Raw genomic sequence first — 26,594 nt, 5'->3', positions numbered from 1 at the left:
GGTGGTTGTTAGGGTGTTCAGGATGGTTGCTACAGTTTTGTGGGTGTCCAATAGAGTTCTTGGATGGTTGCAATATGTTTCTAGACAGTTGTTTGGGTATTCTGAGTGGTTGCTAGGGTGTTACTAGGGTGTTCTTTGTGCTGGATAGGTGGTTGTTAGGGTGTACAAGGGGGTTGCTAGAAATTTGTGGGTGTTTGCTCAAATCCCTAGAAGGTTGCTATATGGTGTTGCTAAGCAGTTGCCAGGGTATTCTGGATGGTTGGTAGGATTTGGGAGTTATAATGGGTGTTTCTAGGGTGTTCTTGCTAGTAGCTAAACTGACATAGGCCATATACAAAAATAATCTGAACAATACAAGTTTTGTTGTTGTCAGCTTGGATGGTGGTATGCGGTTACTAGGGTGTTCTTGATGCTGGATAGGTCATTGTTAGGGTGTTCAGGGTGGATGCTACAATTTTGTGGGTGTCCACTAGAGTTCTTGGGTGGTTGCAGTATGTTTCTAGACAGTTGTTTGGGTATCCTGAGTGGTTGCTAGGGTGTTTTTGCTAGTAGCTAAACTGACATAGGCCATATACAAAAATAATCTGAACAATACAAGTTGTTGTTGTTGTCAGCTTGGATGGTGGTATGCGGTTACTAGGGTGTTCTTGGTGCTGGATAGGTCATTGTTAGGGTGTTTGGGGTGGTTGCTACAATTTAGCGGGGATCCACTAGAGTTCCTGGGTGGTTGCAATATGTTTCTAGACAGTTGTTTGGGTATCCTGAGTGGTTGCTAGGGTGTTACTAGGGTGTTCTTGGTGCTGGATAGGTGGTAGTTAGGGTGTTCAGGGGGGTTGCTAGAAATTTGATGGGTGTCCGCTAGAGTTCCTGAGTAGTCGCTAGGGTGTTCTTGGTGTTGGATAGGTGGTTGTTAGGGTGGACAAGGGGGTTGCTAGAAATTTGTGGGTGTCTGCTCAAATCCCTAGAAGGTTGCTGTATGGTGTTGCCAAGCAGTTGCCAGGGTATTCTGGATGGCTGGTAGGATTTGGGAGTTATAATGGGTGTTTCTAGGGTGTTCTTGCTAGTAGCTAATCTGACATAGGCCATATACAAAAATAATCTGAACAATACAAGTTGTTGTCAGCTTGGATGGTGGTATGCGGTTGCTAGGGTATTCAGGGTGGTTGCTAGGATAATGTGAGTGTTAAAATGGCTAAAATTATAAACTTAATGTAATAATAATAAAGAGAATATTCTTAGGAATTAAGAGTTTTTAAAGATGTTTTATTTCTGTCCCGGTACTTTGAAGTCACTGTAGTTAAAAGCATGTGTGGACTAGATTAATGAAAATATCTAAACCCTCTTTAAACAAAAGAAGCTACGCGTTATATTGAAGTAGCACTCTATAAAATAAACCATACAAAAACAATCTGAAATGTAGTGAATGTGACTTGTCACCAGGGCAATAAGATGGTCATAGATGTCTTTTACACATAATCAGATCTGACGTGTGTGACGCTGATATTGACAGAACAGCTAGCGGTGTTTACTGAGGGTCACCGGAGGTCGAGCAGAAAACGGCACGATCAGCATGCAAAGACATGCATTCAGCTTTATGTCAGAGGTGAGAAAGACATGTTTATTTTCTCTCATGAGAGCAGTATAAGGGTAGAGTATTCCGGTCTAGACCAGTAAAATCAGCATCAGCCCGTCTGTGGGTCTCATATATTGATCGATGGGCTTCATTTGCAATTGTTTTCAGTTCAGACTCGAGTGAAATCTGAACATCAAGCTTAGTTTAGACAAATGTCAAATTTTTGTATATTAGAAATTCAATTTATAATGCATTGACTGCCTTCTGAAGTCTGTTGCCAAAACTGATAATCACTTCAGATTTAAAGAACCGGCTCATAAGAGTCATTCATTAAGGAATCGGACTACACCGGTCGTGCCGTAGATTCAAAAGAACCGGCTCATTAGAGTCATTCATTAAGGAATCGGACTACACTGGTCGTGCTGTAGATTCAAAAGAACCGGCTCATAAGAGTCATTCGTTCAGGAATCGGACTACACTGGTCGCGCTGTAGATTCAAAAGAACCGGCTCATTAGAGTCATTCATTAAGGAATCGGACTACACTGGTCGAGCTGTAGATTCAAAAGAACCGGCTCATTAGAGTCATTCATTAAGGAATCGGACTACACTGGTCGTGCTGTAGATTCAAAAGAACCGGCTCATTAGAGTCATTCATTAAGGAATCGGACTACACTGGTCGTGCTGTAGATTCAAAAGAACCGGCTCATAAGAGTCATTCATTAAGGAATCGGACTACACCGGTCGTGACGTAGATTCAAAAGAACCGGCTCATTAGAGTCATTCATTAAGGAATCGGACTACACCGGTCGTGACTGTAGATTCAAAAGAACCGGCTCATAAGAGTCATTCGTTCAGGAATCGGACTTCACCGGTCGCGCTGTAGATTCAAAAGAACCGGCTCATTAGAGTCATTTGTTTGGTTTGGCTGGTTTGGACTATATGAATCTTTTGGGCTTTAAATGGCAGTCATCAGTACATTATTTGATCTTGATTGTGTGTTAAAATAGATCCTGACAGGTGTGATATCACACTCCGCTCTTGAATTTATTTGACATGGATACACATGTGCACTGGGCAATCGAACAGTACATTATTATACTTCCCATAATCTATATTTAAAGACATCCATTCAGCTAATGGTTTTAAAGTATAAAGTGATGTTATGCAGTTTATCATTTGATAATATGATTCTGCCCAAATCTGTCCAGTACATGACGAAAAGAGGACAACTGATAGTGGCGTGTAATAAAAACTATCATTTTATTGTTCACGCATTCATACTTAAACAAAACAAAAAAATACTTTATAATAAAATCAAGTTAATTACAATTGCATAATCTTAAGAATTTCTACACAACATGTTTTATAAATTAAACCTTCATTTATTCTGGTGAGGACCGATAGAAATACATTATTTAGCTTTACACACGTAGAGCGTTTGTGTGTCTGATGTCTGGACCAGAGCAGAACGTGTAAAAGCTCATCTAATAAGCGTCCATGTTCTGAGTAAATCAGTGTTCCAAAACGTCACTAAAGTGTCCTGACGTTACACGAGCAGCTTCAGTCTTTATCGCGGTTCATGAAGTCCACAATGAGTATGCCGTGGTAAAGCTGATGGCCAATAGAAATGACACCAGAACCACGAGAACTTTCTGCACCCACAGACACGTCTCCAGTTTCTGCTCCAAACGGGAATTAGACATCATCACTCGCATCAACTGCAAACAGAGATATCAAACGTCAAAACTCTCTTCAGTCGAATTTAACAGGAGTTTTTCCTTCCGTTTTCAGTACTGCCGCTCCCTATATGCAGACTATGCAGCCTGCGTAGGGCGCCAACGCCTTAAGGGGCACCATTTTACCCTGAGAGGGCACCAGAAAGTCCACCGGCTGGCCTTACCCACATGTTATTCAAGGACCCGAAAGCAGTTGCAGAACAGAAATGATGGCGCGCTCATGTCATGTAACCCCCGGTCAGACGATCGCTTAGCGGTCATATCACGCGAACCCCCCCCGGTCAGACGATCGCTACGCGGTCATATCACGCGAACCCCCGTTCAGACGATACGCTAGCGCTCATATCACGCGAACCCCCGTTCAGACGATCGCTTAGCGGTCATATAACGAACACCCCGGTCAGGCGATCGCTTAGCGGTCATATCACGCCGAACCCCCGTTCAGACGATCGCTTAGCGGTCATATCACGCGAACACCCCCTGTCCAGACGGTCGCTTAGCAGTCATATCACGCGACCCCGTTCAGACGATCGCTTAGCGTTCATATCACGCGAACCCCCCCCGTTCAGAGGATCGCTTAGCGGTCATATAACGCGAACACCCACGGTCAGGCGATCGCTTAGCGGTCATATCACGCGAACCCCCGTTCAGACGATCGCTTAGCGGTCATATCACGCGAACCCCCCCGTTCAGGCGATCGCTTAGCGGTCATATCACGCGAACACCCCCGGTCAGGCGATCGCTTAGCGGTCATATCACGCGAACCCCCCCGGTCAGACGATCGCTTAGCGGTCATATCACGCGAACCCCCCCCGTCAGACGATCGCTTAGCGGTCACATCACGCGAACCCCCCCGGTCAGACGATCGCTTAACGGTCACATCACGCGAACCCCCCCGGTCACACGATCGCTTAGCGGTCACATCACGCGAACCCCCCCGTTCAGGCGATCGTTTAGCGGTCACATCACGCGAACACCCCCGGTCAGGCGATCGCTTAGCGGTCACATCACGCGAACCCCCCCGGTCAGGCGATCGCTTAGCGGTCATATCACGCGAACCCCCCCCGGTCAGACGATCGCTACGCGGTCATATCACGCGAACCCCCCCCCGATCAGACGATCGCTTAGCGGTCATATCACGCGAACCCCCCCCGGTCAGACCATCACTTAGCGGTCATATCACGCGAACCCCCCCAGTCAGACGATACGCTTAGCAGTCATATCACGCGAACCCCCCGGTCAGACCATCGCTTAGCGGTCATATCACGCGAACCCCCGGTCAGACGATACGCTTAGCGGTCATATCACGCGAACCCCCCCGGTCAGACGATCGCTTAGCGGTCATATCACGCGAACCCCAGGTCAGGCGATCGCTTAGCGGTCATATCACGCGAACCCCCCGGTCAGACGATCGCTACGCCGGTCATATCACGCTGAACCCCCGATCAGACGATCGCTTAGCGGTCATATCACGCGAACCCCCCGTTCAGACGATCGCTTAGCGGTCATATAACGCTAACACCCCGGTCAGGCGATCAGCTAGCGGTCATATCACGCGAACCCCCCCGGTCAGACGATCGCTTAGCAGTCATATCACGCGAACCCCCCGGTCAGGCGATCGCTTAGCGGTCATATCACGCGAACCCCCCCGGTCAGACGATCGCTTAGCGGTCATATCACGCAAACCCCCCCGGTCAGGCGATCGCTTAGCGGTCATATCACGCGAACCCCCCCGTCCAGACGGTCGCTTAGCGGTCATATCACGCGAACCCCCCCGGTCAGACGATCGCTTAGCGGTCATATCACGCGAACCCCCAGTCAGGCGATCGCTACGCGGTCATATCACGCGAACCCCCCCGGTCAGACGATCGCTTAGCGGTCATATCACGCGAACCCCCGGTCAGGCGATCGCTTAGCGGTCATATCACGCGAACCCCCCCGGTCAGACAATCGCTTAGTGGTCATATCACGCAACACCCCCGGTCAGACAATCGCTAGGCGCTCATGAGGCTCTTTTTTATTTCTTGTTCACTTTAAACAACCTTTCCAGAACAACATCTCACCATCGTCTGCAGGTCTTGATGCTCATAGTTCGGTGTGACTGATGGACTTTCAAATGAATTAATAAGAATAGATTTGGTACTCTCGAGAACGTGACATCGTAGCCTGCAAGAAAACATGAAGAAATAAACAAAATAATCGTTAGTTGCCGCTTTATTACATGGTTGTGTCTTCACTCGACTCTCTGAGCGCGCTTCACATAGGAAATATTTCAGGACATAAAACAGGTGTTTAGAGTAGGACATCACCGGTGCTCCATGATTTTGGGTTTGGAAACGTCCTTCCAGAACTGGGCCAAATCGGGGATCGCAGCTCCGGCGCTCGACTCCATCTCTGCTGCCATGACGAGGAACCGGTCCTGTGGTGACGCCTGGAACCCTGCGACAAGTACACAAAATCAGCTGAAGAATTAGTTGATATTCGGCAATCCAATATATTCTACAAGATAGAAAGAACAAAAAAATAATTTGTAAATTATATTCACCCTTTGCTATATTGAAAGCACCACAAATACACATTAAATGACGTTTTACTTTGTGAAGTTAGTTATTTTTGGAATCATTATTTTTAAGACTAACAACAATTTGACGAGTTGAAATAACAAGGAGATGTTAAACAGACAATCGTGTTATAGTATATAAGGAGCCTCCAAAAACAGCCCAGTCCTTCAAGAGCGAGGATCATTCCAGACTTGTCAATTTGTCAACAGATGCTTCAGGACTTTCAGAACAATGTTCCCCCAAAGACTAATGGGAAGGATTTGGGGCATTGCATCATTTGTGTTATTTTGAGCAATTGTCGAAGGAATGTAGAAGGGTTGTGGCACAACAAAGAACATGTAATATTCACATCGCTAAAGATTACCTATACATGATCCGGTAAAAACATCCAAAACACTTTGAAAACATTGGTGCGGTATCCATTAAGGCTGCACGACTGATCGGGTTATAAAAGCTTGAAAGGCTGCGTTTACAAATAGACCGCAATCAGCTCATCAGTCATTATTGTGTAAGCAGGCGGCGCACTCTAGCGGTCTGGACAACATTTTCTATTGTCCATTGTTACACCACTATAGAATTTAAAAGGGCAATGTGATGTGGATGTGAGTTCTGTTATTATGAACAATGAATGAACAAATTAAAAATTAAAACAAAGATCAAAAGATTGCACTTTAGAACAAACAAAAGAACGAACAAACGAAAAATTTAAATAAAGAACAAATGATTGCATTTAAGAACAAACAAACGAAAAATAAACAAAAGATTGTAATTTAGAACAATCAAAAGAACGAACAAACGAAAATTAAACAAAGAACAAAAGATTGTAATTTAGAACAAACAAAAGAACAAACAAAATTTAAATAAAGAACAAATGATTGCATTTAAGAACAAATGAAAAATAAACAAAAGATTGTAATTTAGAACAATCAAAAAATGAACAAACGAAAATTAAACAAAGAACAAAAGATTGTAATTTAGAACAAACAAAAGAACAAACAAAATTAAACAAAGAACAAAAGATTGTAATTTAGAACAAACAAAAGTACAAACAAACAAAATTAAACAAAGAACAAAAGATTGTAATTTAGAACAAACAAAAGTACAAACAAACAAAATTAAACAAAGAACAAAAGATTGTAATTTAGAACAAACAAAAGAATGAACAAACGAAAATTAAACAAAAGAACAAACGAAAAATAAACAAAGAACAAAAGATTGTAATTTAGAACAAACAAAAGAACGAACAAACGAAAATTAAACAAAAGAACAAACGAAAAATTAAAATAAAGAACAAAAGATTGAGAGAGAGAGAGAGAGAGCGCAATCAGACGAAATGAAATGTATGCTCAGAGAGCGTGAGATGTACCTCCATGTAGTGAAACAATGATGTCCACACTGGCTCCAGGCTCACAGCTGCTGTTACTGGGTTTAACACGGTATTTTTCTGGAGCTGTTGTCCGAACCTGCACACATGAGCCGAACACGTGATCATTTACCATAAAACGAAACAGACCCCATCAAAACAAACATCGAAAGAGAAATAACTGTAATAGTGTCCAGCAATCTGATGAATTGCATCGTTAGCCGACAGACTTAACTCATGATCAACTGCAAACCAAACAAATATATGAAAACAAACTTTTACATCTATCGGTTTATTTTTGTCTGTTTCACTCTGTTGTCCAGTCGAGGAGGAAGAGCTGTTTTTCTGTCAGTTCTGCAGGATCAAGAACGTTCTTCATAATCTGTTGAGACAAACATGGAGCCTCACCTTAAAGGCCACCTGATTCTTGGTGACATTGTTGAGGATGATTAAAGATTTCTTCTCCGTTTCTTTAGCACCGAAGCGGAGCTCTTCTGCTGGACTGGGACAGAGAAAACAGACCGTCAAACACGCACATAAATGTGACTATTAAAAAAAGGGTATGCGAATGGATAACTGGATGAAAACTTCCAGCGTTTCCAAATATAACGGAGGAAAGCAGCGACCTCCTAATGCGTGACACAGTAGCAACACAACAGTGTTCATGACACAACGCAGGAACAGATAAACCCGCTGAGCGGCACCAATCACCATGAAAACAAGCAGCTAACACTCAATGAATGCACGATGTAATACGACGGGAGGATTGAGCTATAAATAAATAATACGTATCCCTGGATTTACTATTTATAAGGTTGGTATTTGCATAAGTAAAATGAACATTTTAGGTTTATTCTATAAAGTACTGACAACATTTCTCCCAAATTGCAAATATAAATATGGTCATTTTGAGCATTTGGTCAAAATAACACAAAAGTATAATGCAAAGAAAACATGTTCATATTCATTTATAAACAACACAATATTAATGTTTTAACTTGGAGTTCAGAAATCAATATTTGCTGGAATAACTCAGATTTACAAATCACAGATTTCATGAGTCTTGGCACGCTCTCTGCCATTCTTTCACATTGCTGTTGGGTGACTTTATGCCACTCCTGGTGCAAACATTTAAGCATCTCGGCTTTGTTTGATGGCTAGTGTGTATCCATCTTCCTCTTCAGGGCTGGACTGGTAATCTGGCATACCTGGCATTTTCCCGGTGGGCAGATGCACTTCGGGGGCGATGGGTCGGCCACGATATGCAGAAAAGGACCCCCCTCCAGAACTTTTAGGGCAGTTGCTATGTAAAATCCCAGGCCGATTTCTCTTCCCAGTCCAGCCCTGTTCCTCTTGATCACATTCCAGAGGTTTTCAATGGGGTCAGTTGGGCTGGCCATGACAGGGTCTTGATTCTGTGGTCCTCAATCCATTCACCTGGCTCTGTGGCAAGGATCATTGTCCAGCTGGACATCCAAGCTGAGCTAATTTTTGCACCAGGAGTGGCATAAAGTCACCCAACAGCAATGTGAAAGACTGGCAGAGAGCGTGCCAAGACTCATGAAAGCTGAGATTGTAAATCAGAGTTATTCCACCAAATATTGATTTAATTTTTTTTGTTTAATTTTTGGAATGCACAATTGCCACTACTATCCAAGTCCTCTTGGTGGCGCAGTTACTCACCTCAATCAGGGTGCTGGAGACCGTCAATCCGCGCATCTTATCACGTGACTCATGCTACTCTCCACGATCCACACACAACTCACCACACGCCCCATTGAGAGAACCACTAATCACCACCACGAGGAGGTTACCCCATGTGACTCTACCCTCCCTAGCAACCGGCCCAATTTGGTTGCTAAGGAGACCTGACTGGAGTCACTCAGCACACCCTGGATTCAAACTCACGACTCCAGGTGTGACAGTCAGTGTCAATACTCGCGTTTCCTAGTCTTGAATAATAACTCGAACTTGAGACGTTGTTGGTAGACAAATTAAATCAACCTAAATTAAATGAATGGTTTTCAATCAATTAATTGTAATGGAGACTTAAGAGCCGTTTCACAGATAATGCTGTTTTTCGACACTATTAGAGACACTATTAAAACACCCGTCTTAAATGCTCTTGTACGCGTGATTTGTGAGAATCGTACAAACTACTCTAAACGACCACATTCAAAATCACAAACGTTCACAATGTTGCTTATCACAAGCAAAATCATTGCAAATATATTGTGAATATTCTCTATATTCCTCAGCTCTATGAACATGTTTTAGATATCATTTATCTGACACGAATCACACACGACTGACGGCTGCAGGGCTCCAGTAACATCCATCAGAATCCAGTTATTTCACACAATGGACCCAAACGGCATCAGCAACATCAAAGCGGAGGAATATCAGACGGGATAGTCGGCTCCCTTTCATTTGAACTCGTCCTCATTCCAGTATGAAATAACTTCTGCGTCGTGACGTGAACAATCACCTGGAAAACTTCAAACGCTCGAGACAGGATTAGAATTCCGCTCCTTTGTTTAAAGCGAGCAACCGTTACCCGAGATTTCCCAGGAATTGTTTGAAGTGTCGTGTGCTTTCATGTGTAGAGTCGTTCGATTTTACATTTGGGCAGAAACTTGATCAAAAGCAGCTTTCCATGATTGCACGCTTTCCTTCAGCAGAATGATCATGAATACACATTTCCTGTTGTGTTCCACGAGTCAAAGAAAGTCACACAGATCCAGAACAAGATCTTTTGAGCGCTTGAGTAAATCAAACATGAACCTGATTTACCTGATGTGCAATAAAGTGCCCTTAAAAGTGGTCGTAGGTTTTCTCGCCCCCCTCAGTCGAACAGACCCGTCTCCTCTGTCAAGATCCTCTGACTTCAGACTGTCCTCGGGAACATTTCCCTACAAAATAACAAATTGCACAAAACAACGATGAATGATGATGATCTTAAATCGATAAAGGACAAAAACATGCATTTATATTGAGCTGTCAATCAATTACAATTTCGAACTGAATTAATCACATGACGATTAATCGCGATTAATCTGAGAAAGCTCAAAGAACAATGAATCAATATATACACACACCGATTAAATAATTATAAATATAATAATTCATTTTAAAGAAGCACCAATATGAACACGTTTGGCCGATATCTGTATAAAGAGACACAAAAGATTTTTCACTGATCTAAACGTTAAATAATTTCCAAATCTCTTAAAAGTCAAAGTCTGGTTGTTTCAAAGCGTTGCGAATGGTTTCCCTCATCATGTATTGTAAGGGACGCACGCTTTCACCCCGTCAAGTCCGTTTTTGGCATTTCTTCCAGTGCCAACACTTCAAATTGTGGCTATTATTATTTATAGATATTTATGGAGTTTTTACTAATTGATTCAAAATAAACCATTTGTTTTTCATATTTACATTTATGCATTTGGCAGACGCTTTTATCCAAAGAGACTTACAGAGCACTTATTACAGGGACAATCCCCCCGGAGCAACCTGGAGTTAAGTGTCTTACTCAAGGACACAATGATGGTGGCTGTGGGGATCAAACCAGTGACCTTCTGAGTACCAATGTATTATACAGTGCACTTATTACAGGGACAATCCCCCCGGAGCAACCTGGAGTTAAGTGCCTTGCTCAAGGACACAATGGTGGTGACTGTGGGGATCAAACCAGCAACCTTCTGAGTACCAATGTATTATACAGAGCACTTATTACAGGGACAATCCCCCCCGGAGCAACCTGGAGTTACGTGTCTTACTCAAGGACACAATGGTGGTGACTGTGGGGATCAAACCAGCAACCTTCTGAGTACCAATGTATTATACAGAGCACTTATTACAGGGACAATCCCCCCGGAGCAACCTGGAGTTACGTGTCTTACTCAAGGACACAATGGTGGTGACTGTGGGGATCAAACCAGCAACCTTCTGAGTACCAATGTATTATACAGAGCACTTATTACAGGGACAATCCCCCCGGAGCAACCTGGAGTTAAGTGTCTTACTCAAGGACACAATGGGACAATCCCCCCGAACAGATGTGGCGAAAAAGCGGGAGGGGATGTATGTCAGAGTTCAAAGGTCACTGCGTTAAGGGCGTGACACTATAGTTGGCACAATCGATAGAACGACCTTTTATGATGCGTTTCAAAACAATGAGAGAGGCGGTTTGGTTTTGAATTGGACTCGATTCAGTGTTAGATTGTCAACATTACTGTCATAAATTAGCATAAATGAGGTGTTTTTACGAACAGAATCGACAAAATCAATCATTATTAGTGCATATTAATTTGTTGATGCATCATTGGTGGTGAAAAAGTATTTATATTGCATTATGGGTAGTTATACAAAGTAACAAACAACATTTTGCAAATTATTGTATTATTTCAAATAATGAAAAACTTCATAAACATTTTAACCTTAAAATCTTACTGTTGATATTAATGGACACATTGTGTGTTAACTAATGATAAGCACATCACCTTTGGCAAACATACAGTAATGAATCATATAATCAGTTATTTAGAAATAACAGCCCATTTTCCTCATTTACAGCAGCTGCGACTCCGAGACGTGAAATTACACAATGGAAAAAGTTCTTATTTTAGAGCATAGATGGCCTTTGCCAGTTGAAATGCTTTTCAATGTCTTGTTTCCAACCATTTAAAATATAAAATACGGACCAAAACTGAAATTATTCAATGCATATAAAAATAGCTCAATACACAAATGTGTGAGTGTTAAAAATGGTTTATACTGTCATTGTTGACTATAGTTATCCGTCCTTCCTCTTCAAATATGCAGAAAGCGATGATATGACATTCTTGTATTTTAAAATAGTTCCTCTGTATGATTGTAGAGTGCTTACACAGTAAAGCTGTGATGGAGTGTTTGACAGATAGGAGTGCGTTTTAAAAGCGGGTCTGATTAAATCAAGTGGGATACAGTAAAAGTATTCAGGGGCAGAAATGAACTTTTTTTGGGGCTCTGGGTATCTCAGCGAGTATTGACGCTGACTATCACACCTGGAGTCGATAGTTTGAATCCAGGGCGTGCTGAGTGACTCCAGTCAGGTCTCCTTAGCAACCGAATTGGCCCGGTTGCTATACTCACTAGGCTGTTGGTGGTGTCCTGCCTAAGCTGGTCCACTTGATCTGTGTCCTTGAGGGTTGTATTTGCACTTAAGTTGCACTTAAATCTGTTTTGTATACTATTCTGATGATAGTGAAACTTTGTAGTATGGCACTTTTTGTACCACTGTCTCCTTAAGATGATTCGCTGATGTTTTTCCTCTTTTGTAAGTCGCTTTGGATAAAAGCATCTGCCAAATGAATAAATGTAAATGTATGTGTGTGTGTATATATATATATATGAGTCAAAATAATTTTTTGTAGCAATCAACATAATACAAGAAAGAGCTTAATTTGGACTGAACCCATAGTATTCCTTTATGCTGTGTATGTGAGACAAGAGCCCAAAACCACTGGTCCTTTTGTGTTTTAGAACCATTAATCATACGTGTTATAAACCGCCTGCAAAAACACTTCCTGTTTGACCAGTCATCGATTTCAAATGCACAGACAGCATTCATACAGCAGACAGATCTGATGTTGAAGGAATGTTCCAGCACAAATACAAGTTACGCAACCCCAGAGATGATAATGTCAATATTCTGCAGTTTTTTGAAAGCAACAGACATGTTACCAAACGAAAGGGGTGCATGAGAAAAACAAAAGCATGAGCAAGCGAACACAATTACCGTACAATGAGTAAGCGAATGGGGAAAAAGAGAGCACAAATGAGCGTGTGCATAAATGAACTAAAAATGGACGCATGAGTCTCAAAGTCAACAGGTCAGAGGAGATTATTTAATCAGATCAGACAGATAACAAACACAACCGTATCGGTCTGATCAGATTCAGACGCTGTGTGTCTGGCCCTTTCTAAAGACAACACACACACACACACACACACACACACACACACACACACACACACACACACACACACACACACACACACACACACACACACATCACATACAATATACACACACACACACTACACACAATATACACACACACACACACAATATACACACACACACACTACACTACACACACACACACACATACACACACACTATACACAACACCCACCACACACACACACACACACACACACACACAGTAGATTTCAGCAGCAAAGCAACATGACCATTCATCATGTGACAAACCCATTGAATCTTCTCACAGTGTGCAAAAGATGTAATGTAAGTGTGTTTGCTGAAACTCTATTCACCTGAAGTTCACCTGGTCAACAGAGAATATGCTCTTGAGGAATAAAAGAGACGGCAGGTATAGACGAGCCGCAATATAACGTCTCGACGCATTACTACAGAACTGGATGTATAACTGCCATTATGTTTGAAGAAATATTCCAGGTCCCCTACATGTGGAATAGCATTGATCTGCACAAAAATAACTTTGACTCGTCATTATTTTAAAAAGAAGCAAATTCTATGGAAGTCAATGGGGTTTAATCTGTAAACATTAAAATATATAATATATATATATATATAGTGTGTATAGACACAAGACATAAACAATATGTGTGTTAACATGATTTTACTGTCATTAAATCACTTAATAACCACATCTGTGTGAAGATAGAGACAATGTTACAACTTCGTTGCCATGACGAAAAAATCCTGTAATTCCGGTATTGTCTATAACCTCACACAGATGCAGTAAGTGATTGTCATCACACATATTGTTTATGTCGTGTGTCTATACTTTTGAAACAGTATTTTAATGTTTACAGATTAAACCCCATTGACTTCCATTGGAAGTGTCCCACTAGAACACACATTTGTGCTTTTTTTAAATTTAGTATTTAGAAGCTCGAATGAATCCATTAAAAAGTGCAAAAATCATTATTCCGAATTAAGAAGAACATGTCCGGGTCATACTTTACCTCAAAGTCAAAGACAGAAAAAAATATTTTATTTTGCTTAAAGCCATCGTATTACAGTAACTTTTACTATAAGACAGTAAAAATGTGAAAATTGCAAAATGACAAAAAAGCTCAAAACAGGGGGTCTGGGTATCTCAGCGAGTATTGACGCTGACTATCACACCCGGAGTCGCGAGTTTGAATCCAGGGTGTGCTGAGTGACTCCAGACAGGTCTCCTTAGCAACCAAATTGGCCCGGTTGCTAGGGAGGGTAGAGTCACATGGGGTAACCTCCTCGTGGTCACTATAATGTGGTTCTCGCTCTCGGTGGGGCGTGTGGTGAGTTGTGCGTGGATGCCGCCGAGAATAGCGTGAAGCCTCCACACGTGCTACGTCTCCACGGTAACGCGCTCAACCAGTCACGTGATCAGATGTGCGGATTGACGGCCTCAGATGCGGAGGCAAATGAGATTCATCCTCCGCCACCCGGATTGAGGGGAGTCACTACAAATTGCAATTAATTGTCATAAAAATGATTTCAAAATACAAACAAATCCTTAATGTTCCTAAAACTGTCTTTACATTTATGTTTAGCGGACACTTTTATCCAAAGTGACTTACAAATAAAGAATATAACAAGCAATTTGTCACAAAAGTCAACAAACATCTTCAGTGTCGCACAGCCAAGTCATCAAAGTGGCTGGAGAAGAAGCGAGAAAGACATTTTTATTTTTTATTTTATTCAATATTAAGCGTTCATGGTTGTGGATTGGTGCTCATGGAAAAGATGCATCTGCAACAGTTTCTTGAATGTTGTGGAAGATGGAAACTGAGCGAATGATCGGGAAAGGGACTTTGTGCCTAGTTGCGATGGGACCACCAGGCGCCACTCATTCATCGATCGCAGAACACATGAGGGGGACACATTCCTGGCCTATGTTCCTCTCCTCATTTTGACATGAAATATGACTTATGTTTGTGTGAGATTCACCACAAGATATTTCAGGCATGTGAACGAGCAAGTGTTTGGGGGGGCAAAAAGAAGCATATGAACCAGAGTAAATGTGGGATATTTACCTTTTTGGGTTTGACCGTTTGCTCGGCGTTGAAACTCGACTCGAGGGTCTCTTTGGATTCGGATTCGAGATCTTTGATGTCACTCTCGTCTTCACTGACGATTGGACCATTCTCACAGATCGGAGACTGGAAGTCATCGTCCGGTAGAGGCGGATAACTGTATTTGAATTGGTCCTGTATCAAAACAAATGAATATGAACTCTTAGATCCTCATAATAGTGCATGTAGAGACGAATCGAGTGCATGATTAGAACGCTACACAAATAAACAATTAAACATTTTCTACCAGTCGTATAGAAAATATATATATTTATTAATTTTGTCAGCTCTAATATGCAGCATATATATATATATATATTAGTGCTATCGAAGTTAGCATGTTAACACAAAATTCGTTTAACGCCACCAAGTTATTTTAACACAGTTAACGTGTAATATGACCCTTTGAATAAACCGTAGTTCATGAGAAGTGAGTCATTCGTGCAAACGCCGCTAATGCCACATGCATCGACAGTCGGGGAAACAGATGATGGGAGACATTATGCTGAAACCTGCGCCAAGCATTTCATCTAAGTAGCACACATGCCCGCAAAAGCACAGATACAGCTCAGAACATCGTAACATCATTGCAGCTGTAAGCTGTCATTTGAACACCAGTTACGAAAGTTGCGCGGTGCGATCGTCTGTTTTCCGCGACTGCTACTGGGTAATTGAATAACGTATAGCATGCCAGTAAAGACAGTTTCTGGTGGAGTTTCTGGTGCCCCCCTTGGGAGTTGGTGCCCCATGCAGACTGTGTAGTATACGTATAGGGAGTGGCGTTATTGATTACCGGCTAACGGAAACCCTGCAGCTGTCTCCAAAGTTCTGTCACAGTGTCTCAGCCAATGCAGAAGTTGGAGACATTGCTGGAACCCTGCAGGCAATCTACACTGTCACCCATTTAATCCACCAGTTACAATTGTGACCAGGTTTTTGATGTATTTTGCACAGAGTTGATTAAACTATTATGCCAAACAAACCATTATTATTAAATATAAAGAAACCATTATTAACTACTGTAGCCACATAGATTCAAATGGTTTAATTCAATAATAACAATTCAGCAACACTCTAGTCAAGAATAATCTCGGCATGTTTTCCATATTCTTTTTCACTAAACTAACACAAATGGCATTTAATAACCGTAATCTGTAAATCAATATAACAATACTGTGATGAGGAGGGGGGCGGGGCCGGAGTGTGCGATTGGGGGCCCAGATCCGCCCCCTCCTCATCACAAATACATAAACAGCAATATTTACATAGAGTCAGTAAGTTCTTCATTTATAATAATGAATGTAACTACATTTTTGCAACTAAAGTGTAAACAAGAGATGTTTTTAAAATATTTCTGTTTTAATACTCTCATGGTGCGTTCATATACAATGCAAAACAAATGTGAGTTTGACCGCTGGATTATAAATGTGCGTTTAAACTCGCGTTCACGCGAGTTACGAGAACCCGCGAGTATTCCCCCTTCCCTTCCGGAAAAGGACAGGAGGAGGGGCTTCTATGACAACTTATTTTTCCGCCATTAACCAAGGCCGATATCACAACGACTGCTGCTCTGTGTCTGTTGTGGAAGCCCCAGATACGTTGCCGTTGTGTCCACACACCGCTACAACCATACTCTCACCCATTTTTCCAGATCTCTTCTGCTACTACGCCAGTGACATCCGGACAATCTCAATGCTGATAGGCTTTTACGACAACGCATCATACGTATATTTCGCTCGAGTTGAACCCGTGCAAATGAAACGATTTCGCATTTTCGCTTCATTCACGCCGCGCAAAACGCTCGATTTGTGTTGTATGTGAACGCACCATCATGCTCACAAGTTACGGACTTTGAAACTTAAAGATTATATTATTAAAGTTCATAATTAAATATTCACAACGTTCCTTAATTGGTTATCGGAAGCAAATTAATTTTGAATATATGGTGAAAATCCAATATATTGCTTATCAATAGTAGACTATTAGAGATATTTTTCCAGTAACTGAAAATATCCTTTTATTTTTAACATACCGTCCCGCCCATGTGCGGTGGCAGGTGTTCGGGGTCAACATACGTCTGGATGTCAGTCTTGGAGACAAACTTGAGTTTGCTGATGGCTTCGGGGCCCAACCACGTCTTCACGATTTTCCAGGCAGCTGCCATCCCAAACACAAACACAACTCAAATCCAACAATGCCATCCAGTGGAGCAGGTATCATTTCAAACATCTATGCAGACAATTTTACTTCAAATGAGCCAAAAATAACTCACCATTCATGATCCAAGGCATGTCGTACATGATCATTTTAGCTGTGATAAGAAATAAATGAGCATAAGCTGTTAAACAAACCAAGTTGAAGAAACCAGAATACATTTAATCAGTTCAATATTTATGAAATGAAGCGCAACAGTGGGTTCTAGAAGACAAAATCCATAGAATTTTTGTGACATTGTCTCCCACACTCTCAAATGCCTTTACTATATCGCACAGACAGATTAATCGGTCGATACTTTTTAATTTTTGGATTTTCTTCCCAATTTGTAATGCCCAATTCCCAACGCATTCAAAGTCCTCATGGTGGCGTAGTGACTCGCCTCAATCCGGGTGGCGGAGGACAAATCTCAACAAGTATCACGTGACTTGTTGAGCGCGTTACCGTGGAGACATAGTGCATGTGGGGGCTTCACGCTATTCTCCGCGACATCCACGCACAACTCACCACACGCCCCACCGAGAGCGAGAACCACATTATAGTGACCACGAGGTGGTTACCCCATGTGACTCTACCCTCCCTAGCAACCGGGCCAATTTGGTTTCTAAGGAGACCTGTCTGGATTCACTCACCACACGCCCCACCGAGAGCGAGAACCACATTATAGCGACCACGAGGAGGTTACCCCATGTGACTCTACCCTCCCTAGCAACCGGGCCAATTTGGTTGCTAAGGAGACCTGACTGGAGTCACTCAGCACGCCCTGGATTCAAACTCACACCTCCAGGTGTGATAGTCAGCGACTTGCTGAAGTACCCAGACTAGTACCCCAATTTTAAGATTATCAGCATCAGCCGATAACAGTGTGCGCTTGTTTTTATCTTCATCGATAGCTTTATCTTGTATTGATTTTTGCTTGGTCTCATTTTTGATTGTTGATTTGGTTCAAAGCTTAGAACTCTTAAGTTATTTATTTTATGTAACCAAGGCGACTAAAAAAAGTGGATGGTTACAGTTGCTTGGTACAATGTGCTATTTAGTGTATAACAATTTACAGAAAAGAAACTTAGGAAATTCAATAACATCTGCTTCTATGATAGCTAATAGCTCAACACAAATGGTTGATAAAAGCAATCAATCGTATTCAAGTTTTATAAATAGACTGTACTCACAAAGAAACTTCGGATAGTACACTTTGAAGCAACTAATGATATACTTCACAAACTCCATATCCTAGAGGGGACAAAACAGGGGAAAGAAGTGCAAGTTATTGGTCTGAATGCAATATCAAGACATTTAAATTGCTCAAGATATGGACTTCACAAAGCCTGAAACTTTGACAAACATTCTGCAACTTTCTAAAACGTTTATTCTGATCTTAATGCTATTGCGCAACCGTAATGTTTACATTGACACAAATATCACACAACATTCATATTTCATCCAAATGTTTGTTAGAAGACACAAATAGGCCAGATGCCACAAAGACAAAGCATTGCCATCATCGTTGCGGTTATTGGTGGAGAACAAAACCATTTTAGATCAGACGAAAAGAAAATACAAGAAGAGATAGTAGGTCTGGGTAAAAACTATAAAAACAAGATTATCAGATTAATTGAACTTCAACTATTATTACATCTATCTAATAAATAGCAATTGAACTGGATAGTTGGGGCCATATTGTTCATTTAAAAATGAATATTTTCATAATGTACCAAGTTAAAAGCATTCCTGTGTAGATTACAGCAATTGTTCAGAGAGTGTATGTAATGTAAGCAAACTGTGCATTATAAATGAAATATACCCAAATGAATTAGAATGGAATTGCAATGCCAGTGAACTGAAATCAAATTGGGAAATCTGTATCGATATCCAGCCCTAAGAAGGCATGCCAATTGTGTTTCTAGGCCACAATTTTAAAGACGACAAATTCAAAGTTTGAGCTCATGGTGGCGCTAGAGGGTTTGATGTAGAGCCCCCAAAGTTGGTCAACTTGATGTTCAGACAATTAGTAATGGGTGTGCCAAATTTGACAACCTTGCTCCAAACGGTTTGTTAGAACAATAATGTTTTAATGGACAAACCATTTAAACTGGTTGCATAAAGTACTTTGTAAAGGCTTTCATCCAACACTTCGCTTCGGCCCCTTATAAACCACACATGAAAGAAAATCTTTACACTTCAGGTGACCTTTTAATCTTCCCTTAACTGATCTACAAATTCAAGTTAAAAGGTTTTACATTGAAAATGTTCCACTAAAGTTAAAATGTATCTGATCAACAAAAAAACAAATGTATGCTTCCATAGCCAAGAAACCTTGACACATACGCCCTCATATTATAAACACGCCAAGGCTAAATTAGTAATCTTTTATAATCCTAACAGAGAGCAAATTAACGGGACTCTAATCCCTTCATTTAAAACGTGCATTAGGTTTGATTATGCCAAAGCTTTGGCCTTCCAGTAGCGTTAAATGGCAACATTTCCGCCACAGAAACACAAGACGGCGAGAGAAGCGTTTGACGGGGAATCCTCTGGGATTAAGCAAGTGTCTTCGGGATTTAAAGGCCATGTTAATCTGTCAAGTATTAAAGCAGTGAACGGTGCGTGTCTCTCTGCACATTCAGATAATTACCTCAAGATGCCTGACAGAGTTCAATGGAAGGAATTTCTTCTTACGTTTATGTGAAATACATTCATTAATATGGGTGGTCGGTATTACCAAAAATCTATTTGTTTTATATCACAGTAACCGTTTATATCAATGTACAGTATGTTTTTCTCCCCAATTTGTAATGGCCAATTCCCAATGCACTCCAAGTTCTCGTGGTGGTGTAGTGACTCGCCTCAATCCGGGTGGTGGAGGACGAATCTGAGTTGCCTCCGCGTCTGAGACCGTCAATCCGTACATCTTATCACATGACTTGTTGAGCACGTTACCATGGACACGTAGCACGTGTGGAGGCTTCACGCTATTCTCCGCGGCATCCACGCACAACTCACCACACGCCCCACCGAGAGCGAGAACCACATTATAGTGACCACGAGGAGGTTACCCCATGTGACTCTACCCTCCCTAGCAACCGGGCCAATCTGGTTGCTAAGGAGATCTGACTGGAGTCACTCAGACGGTCCAGTTATTTTTAATGAAAATTCAATGGGAACACCAATTCTTCACAAATTAAAGGTACTTTATCTCATTTTATTTTTGTGTCTTCTTATTTCTATGCAAAACACACAATGTATTCATAACAATTGAATGACACGTCTGACATCAGGGCAGAAACAGCTTAACATTAAACAACACTTGAGTTCACTTCTTACCGGGTCAAAAATGAAAAGGGCAGCACTTCAAAATAGCATGTTTAGACCAAACTGTGAAGCTAATCTTCCCTTCTTTTTTTGTAAGGAAACGTGAGGCAGATCCCCCAGAATCGTTAACGATCACAACAGCACCACAGGATGGGGAGGAAAGTAAATGAACTTACGATGTTACCGAGGCCGGACTCAGACATGTCAAACACAACCGTTAGCGGCATTCCTGGTTCCCGTTTGGCATAGCGCTCCAACCAGAACGCCACGTACCTCTTCTTATCCAATACTGTCTTGGCATCCTTAACGTGAAGCTTTACTTTGAACCAGACTGCATTCAAAACACACAAAAGATTCATTTGTTACACAAGTTAACGACCCAATAAACAGTTTAACACTTCTATGCTTATAATGCACACATGAACTTTCACAAGTTTTTATTTATAAGGAATATTTGTACTTTTAACATGTATTTGTCTAAATATCTTATATGTTGCTTCTCAAGTAAATGTTTCTTGTTTTAAGGATTTTTAGACATTTTTTAAATGGAAAACAAGACAAAAACACTCGATCACAAGAGGATTTTTTGCAGTGAAATTTTTAATTAAACAATTAAAATCCAAGTATTTTACCCCTTTAATTCAGTGAATGTCATTTAGAGATATTTTTAAAAGATGATTTTTCCCTCTTTATTGTTATTGAGCACGTTTAATAGAAACTTTTAAGCCATGCACAAGCTGAATAATCAGTTAAGAGCTCATGATTAATCATTGCAATAATCACCCGAATAATCGAATAATCGCTAGATTAGTCGATTATAAAAATAATCGTTAGTTGCAGCCCTACTGCTGTGCACAAATAAAGGGCTTGTAAGGAGGTGCGTTTCACAGCGGACTAGAGTTCGTTAGAACAATAATGTTTTGATGGACAAACCATTTAAACTGGTTGCATAAAGTACTTTGTAAAGGCTTTCATCCATTATGGTGCACGTGTGATTGACCAGCCAACATCAGTTATGTATAAATTATGTATATAAGTCGCTTCGGACTATAAGTCGCAGAACCTTTCAAATGATGAAAAACAAATGCGTACTGTCTCTTTAAGAACATCATCAGAAGCGGGCATGGGTAGCTCAGCGAGTATTGACGCTGACTATCACGAGTTTGAATCCAGAGTGTGCTTAGTGACTCCAGCCAGGTCTCCTTAGCAACCAAATTGGGCCGGTTGCTAGGGAGGGTAGAGTCACATGGGGTAACCTCCTCGTGGTGGTGATTAGTGGTTCTCTCAATGGGGCGTGTGGTGAGTTGTGTGTGGATCGTGGAGAGTAGCATGAGCCTCCACATGCTGTGAGTCTCCAGCGGTGTCATGCACAACGAGTCATGTGATCAGATGCGCGGATTGACGCTCTCAGAAGAGGAGGCAACTGAGACTCGTCCTCCGCCACCCGGATTGAGGCGAGTAACCGCACTACCACGAGGACCTACTAAGTAGTGGAAATTGGGCATGCCAAAATAACAACCTCACAGTAGTGTTTGGATTGAGGGCATGTTAACTGTTGAGTGAAATCTGAACCTTTACTAGCCAGTGGAGTAATCGCCGCCATATTTAGACGCATAGCACGAAATTTGGTTGCATATGCAAGTGATTTACTCGCATTGTAGACACAGAGTGACAGATCAGCTTTACAATTGATATTGAGATCATTGGATTAAGATTGCCATTAATTGGAAAATTCATATATAGCATTCTTTCACCCAGCCCAACAAGGGAACATTTGAAACTGCACCTACAGAGTTTGTTTCCCTCTTTGTCGTATCCGTGCAGATAAACAGCGCCGCTCTCAAACATCCAGCGAGGAATACTGCTCTCTGTGAGGTCTACAGGTAGGACACAACAACAATTAAATACCATTCATACATCACATTTCTTCCATTTTCAGTTTACTGGAAACTCACGACACGTGATCATGTGGCATAAACACCACAGTTTCCTGGTGAACTTTGATAGGTGACAGTCTACACTGCATGTTTGTTATATAAAAAAAGGGTTTTCATGGTTCCTCTGTGGCACTAACTAGCTGAAATCATAGGAAAAGCTGAGAAATCAGCAGTTCTTATGAACTCAACTGGTCTGTAATTAATTAAATTAAACACATTTGTCATTCAACAAAAGTCTATATCTGTAAGACACAAATGGAGCATACAGAAATAATGAATTATTCACACAGAACTCATGATCATGTTTTCATTCGGATCAAGGGGATAGAAAAATACTAACGTAAAATAACAGAAGTCAACCCGTTTTACCAGATCGACATACTTTAACAACAAGTCTTTAAGGAAGTTAATGCACCATTTTCTATCCGTTTAAATCTCTTGAAACCTGTCAAGAACATGTCATGGTCATATTTTGATTAAAGAACATGTAGCCTTTTGTGGACCATAACAACATTTTTGCATTGTGAAATTATTTGAATGATAATGAAGTAGATTTCCTCCAAAGTTTCATCCTGCAATGCAAAGTGCCTTTACATCATGGCAGTATTAGCAAGTAATGGACTGCTATATCTGCCAGGCCGATTAATCGGACGATATTTGGTCTTTTTTGGATCATGCATCGGTCAATAAACGCAACTGCTTGGCCGATAAACAAAATCTTTCAATAGATTTTGTTGAGGGAGGGGCTCGTTGCTCGTGAACAACGAGCCCCTCCCCCAACAACTTTTGGGCATGAACAACGAGCCCCTCCCCCAACAACTTTTGGGCATGAACAACGATCCCCTCCCCCAACAACTTTTGGGCATGAACAACGAGCCCCTCCCCCAACAACTTTTGGGCATGAACAATGAACAATGAGCCCCTCCCCCAACAACTTTTGGGCACGAACAACGAGCCCCTCCCCCAACAACTTTTGGGCATGAACAATGAACAATGAGCCCCTCCCCCAACAACTTTTGGGCATGAACAATGAACAACGAGCCCCTCCCCCAACAACTTCTGGGCATGAACAATGAACAACGAGCCCCTCCCCCAACAACTTTTGGGCATGAACAATGAACAACGAGCCCCTCCCCAACAACTTTTGGGCATGAACAATGAACAACGAGCCCCTCCCCAACAACTTTTGGGCATGAACAATGAACAACGAGCCCCTCCCCCAACAACTTTTGGGCATGAACAATGAACAATGAGCCCCTCCCCCAACAACTTATGGGCATGAACAATGAACAATGAGCCCCTCCCCCAACAACTTTTGGGCATGAACAATCGAGCCCCTCCCCAACAACTTATGGGCATGAACAACGAGCCCTCCCCAACAACTTTGGGCATGAACAACAGCCCCTCCCAACAACTTTTGGGCATGAACAACGAGCCCCTCCCCCAACAACTTTTGGGCATGAACAACGAGCCCCTCCCCCAACAACTTATGGGCATGAACAACGAGCCCCTCCCCCAACAACTTTTGGGCATGAACAACGAGCCCCTCCCCCAACATCTTTTGGGAATGAACAATGAGCCCCTCCCCCAACATCTTATGGGCATGAACAACGAGCCCCTCCCCCAACAACTTTTGGGCATGAACAACCAGCCCCTCCCCCAACAACTTATGGGCATGAACAACGAGCCCCTCCCCAACAACTTTTGGGCATGAACAACGAGCCCCTCCCCAACATCTTTTGGGAATGAACAATGAGCCCCTCCCCCAACATCTTATGGGCATGAACAACGAGCCCCTCCCCCAACAACTTTTGGGCATGAACAACGAGCCCCTCCCCCAACATCTTTTGGGAATGAACAATGAGCCCCTCCCCAACATCTTTTGGGCATGAACAAGGAACAACGAGCCCCTCCCCCAACAACTTTTGGGCATGAACAAGGAACAAGGAGCCCCTCCCCCAACAACTTTTGGGCATGAACAACGATATGCACCAAAAAAATTGCCTTTTTTAAAATTTTGTATCGTTTTCTTTTCTAAATCTGACCAGATGTTTTTGAGAGATTCAACCAGCAATGATCCAATGATGCATGTGAGTAACTTCCTCATTTTGTTCTGTTATTTGAAAAACCACAGATGCACTAATTCCTACCATTCACGGTAAACTCTTTCCTCCACTGCAAGCTCTCATCGATCATTTTTAAGGTGTCCTCCACAACAAACTGCCTCCACGTGAGGTAACCTTCAGCCAGCGCATCATCTCGGAAGAGTTTGTCCACATCTCTGGGGTCATATTTATCAGTGGAATCTGTGACATTGGAACAATACACACATTTCTGTTAACCAAAGGAACCTTGTCACGCGTCTAACACTAAGAAAAGGTTTCAACTCAAAAATACATACAATTAGATGCATTTTTTTTTTATATAAAATCCATACTTTTGACCTCTGAACATGACATTTGTGTGTTATAATTAGAAATAGAGATGTAAAATGAAAAACATAACTTTGTCACACATATGTTTAACTATGTACATGGTAGGAAAAAGTCTATTAGCAAAATTATGTTTTATGAAACTGCAGTTTTACTTAATTTTTTTGCAATATAAAAGTACAAATATCAGGATCATCTGAATCTACAGTCAAAGAAAAGTCATAAAACATTATTTTCAGAAGACTGCAAGACCAATGTTGGGTAAGTTACTCAAAAAAAAAGTAATTAATTACTAACTACTAGTTACATCATCTACATTGTAATTAGATTACTAATGACTAATTATTGCATATTATTAATTACTTCCTAAAAACCCTTATCAACCTCAACCACATGAAACGGACATGAAACCATTCTTTCAAATCTTTCAAATAAATTATTCATGAACTGGCCAAAGAATTTAAGGGGGCAGCGTTAATTAGAAAACATTTATTTTAACATTAGATGTTAAATTTCGATTTTAAATTCACTATTGTTTTATATAGAATTGTTCTATAGTCTATACAGTATTTAATGCAATTACATCAGAAGTAACTGTAATTAACTTACTGAAAAATTAAAAGTAATTCCTAACTAAAAAGTAATTTAATTACAATTATTAATGAACACTGTGCAAGTATTCATTTTATACACCATTATAATACAACAATGTAATTAAATAGATTGATTTAAATACTTCACTGTAAACCGAATCAAATATCTGTGATATCAAATATTAAAGGGGTTTCACAAAACATAAAAACCGGCCCTGTGAATACTATAAAATATTTAATATTAAAATGATTTGTAAGTTCAACACGTTTCTACTATCACAACACTTCATGTAAACTTAGCGTACAGCTAACTCACCTACAACATACTCGTTTTTAAACCTCTGTCGCGTTTCTTCAATCTTACTCTCGATGTCCTTTTGGAGAGAGGACAATAGAGATTAAAAATACATTTTAGATGTGAATATAACTCGCGACGTTTGTTTTGTTGAGCTGTGTTTTTACCTGCTCTGATTCAGGCTGCCCTGCCTCCGCCATGGTGGTCCACACTGTCTATCAGCAGTGGCTGGAGCTTCAGTGGAATCTACCGCAGACTGTGTGAAACTGAACACATGATGACGCCATACTGGCTCTGACATGTCAAACAAACGTTTGAGCGGACTCTTGTCTTTGATACGATCTGGTAAAATAAAAGCAAATGGTTGTATCATGAAAGGAATTTGAACAACGTAAAGTACGCTGACGACATCACTTATTTGCAAAACGTTGATTTAGCCGTTCAACTGCGTCTTTAAGAAATACCCGGAAGAAGAATGCGCGCGCG

General features: G+C 41.3%; 1 protein-coding gene across 1 annotated transcript; it reads right to left on the bottom strand.

The window, feature by feature from the left end:
• Positions 1 to 2,820: 2,820 nt before the first annotated feature.
• Positions 2,821 to 26,534, bottom strand: LOC127658925 (motile sperm domain-containing protein 2-like). The gene is made up of 15 exons (XM_052148501.1): positions 26,276 to 26,534; positions 26,130 to 26,187; positions 24,939 to 25,094; positions 22,642 to 22,728; positions 21,028 to 21,182; positions 18,712 to 18,772; positions 17,598 to 17,636; positions 17,358 to 17,482; positions 15,287 to 15,460; positions 10,028 to 10,146; positions 7,643 to 7,736; positions 7,238 to 7,334; positions 5,620 to 5,749; positions 5,374 to 5,476; positions 2,821 to 3,292 (listed from the first exon to the last, which is right to left on the bottom strand). Exons 1-15 carry the CDS (start codon positions 26,306 to 26,308, stop codon positions 3,152 to 3,154), a joined length of 1,572 nt encoding a protein of 523 aa, XP_052004461.1. The 5' UTR covers positions 26,309 to 26,534; the 3' UTR covers positions 2,821 to 3,151.
• Positions 26,535 to 26,594: the final 60 nt, after the last annotated feature.

Source organism: Xyrauchen texanus, chromosome 18 (genome assembly GCF_025860055.1).
Source record: "Xyrauchen texanus isolate HMW12.3.18 chromosome 18, RBS_HiC_50CHRs, whole genome shotgun sequence".
Taxonomy (NCBI): Eukaryota; Metazoa; Chordata; class Actinopteri; order Cypriniformes; family Catostomidae; genus Xyrauchen; species Xyrauchen texanus.
This window is presented reverse-complemented; position numbering and strand designations above follow the sequence as displayed.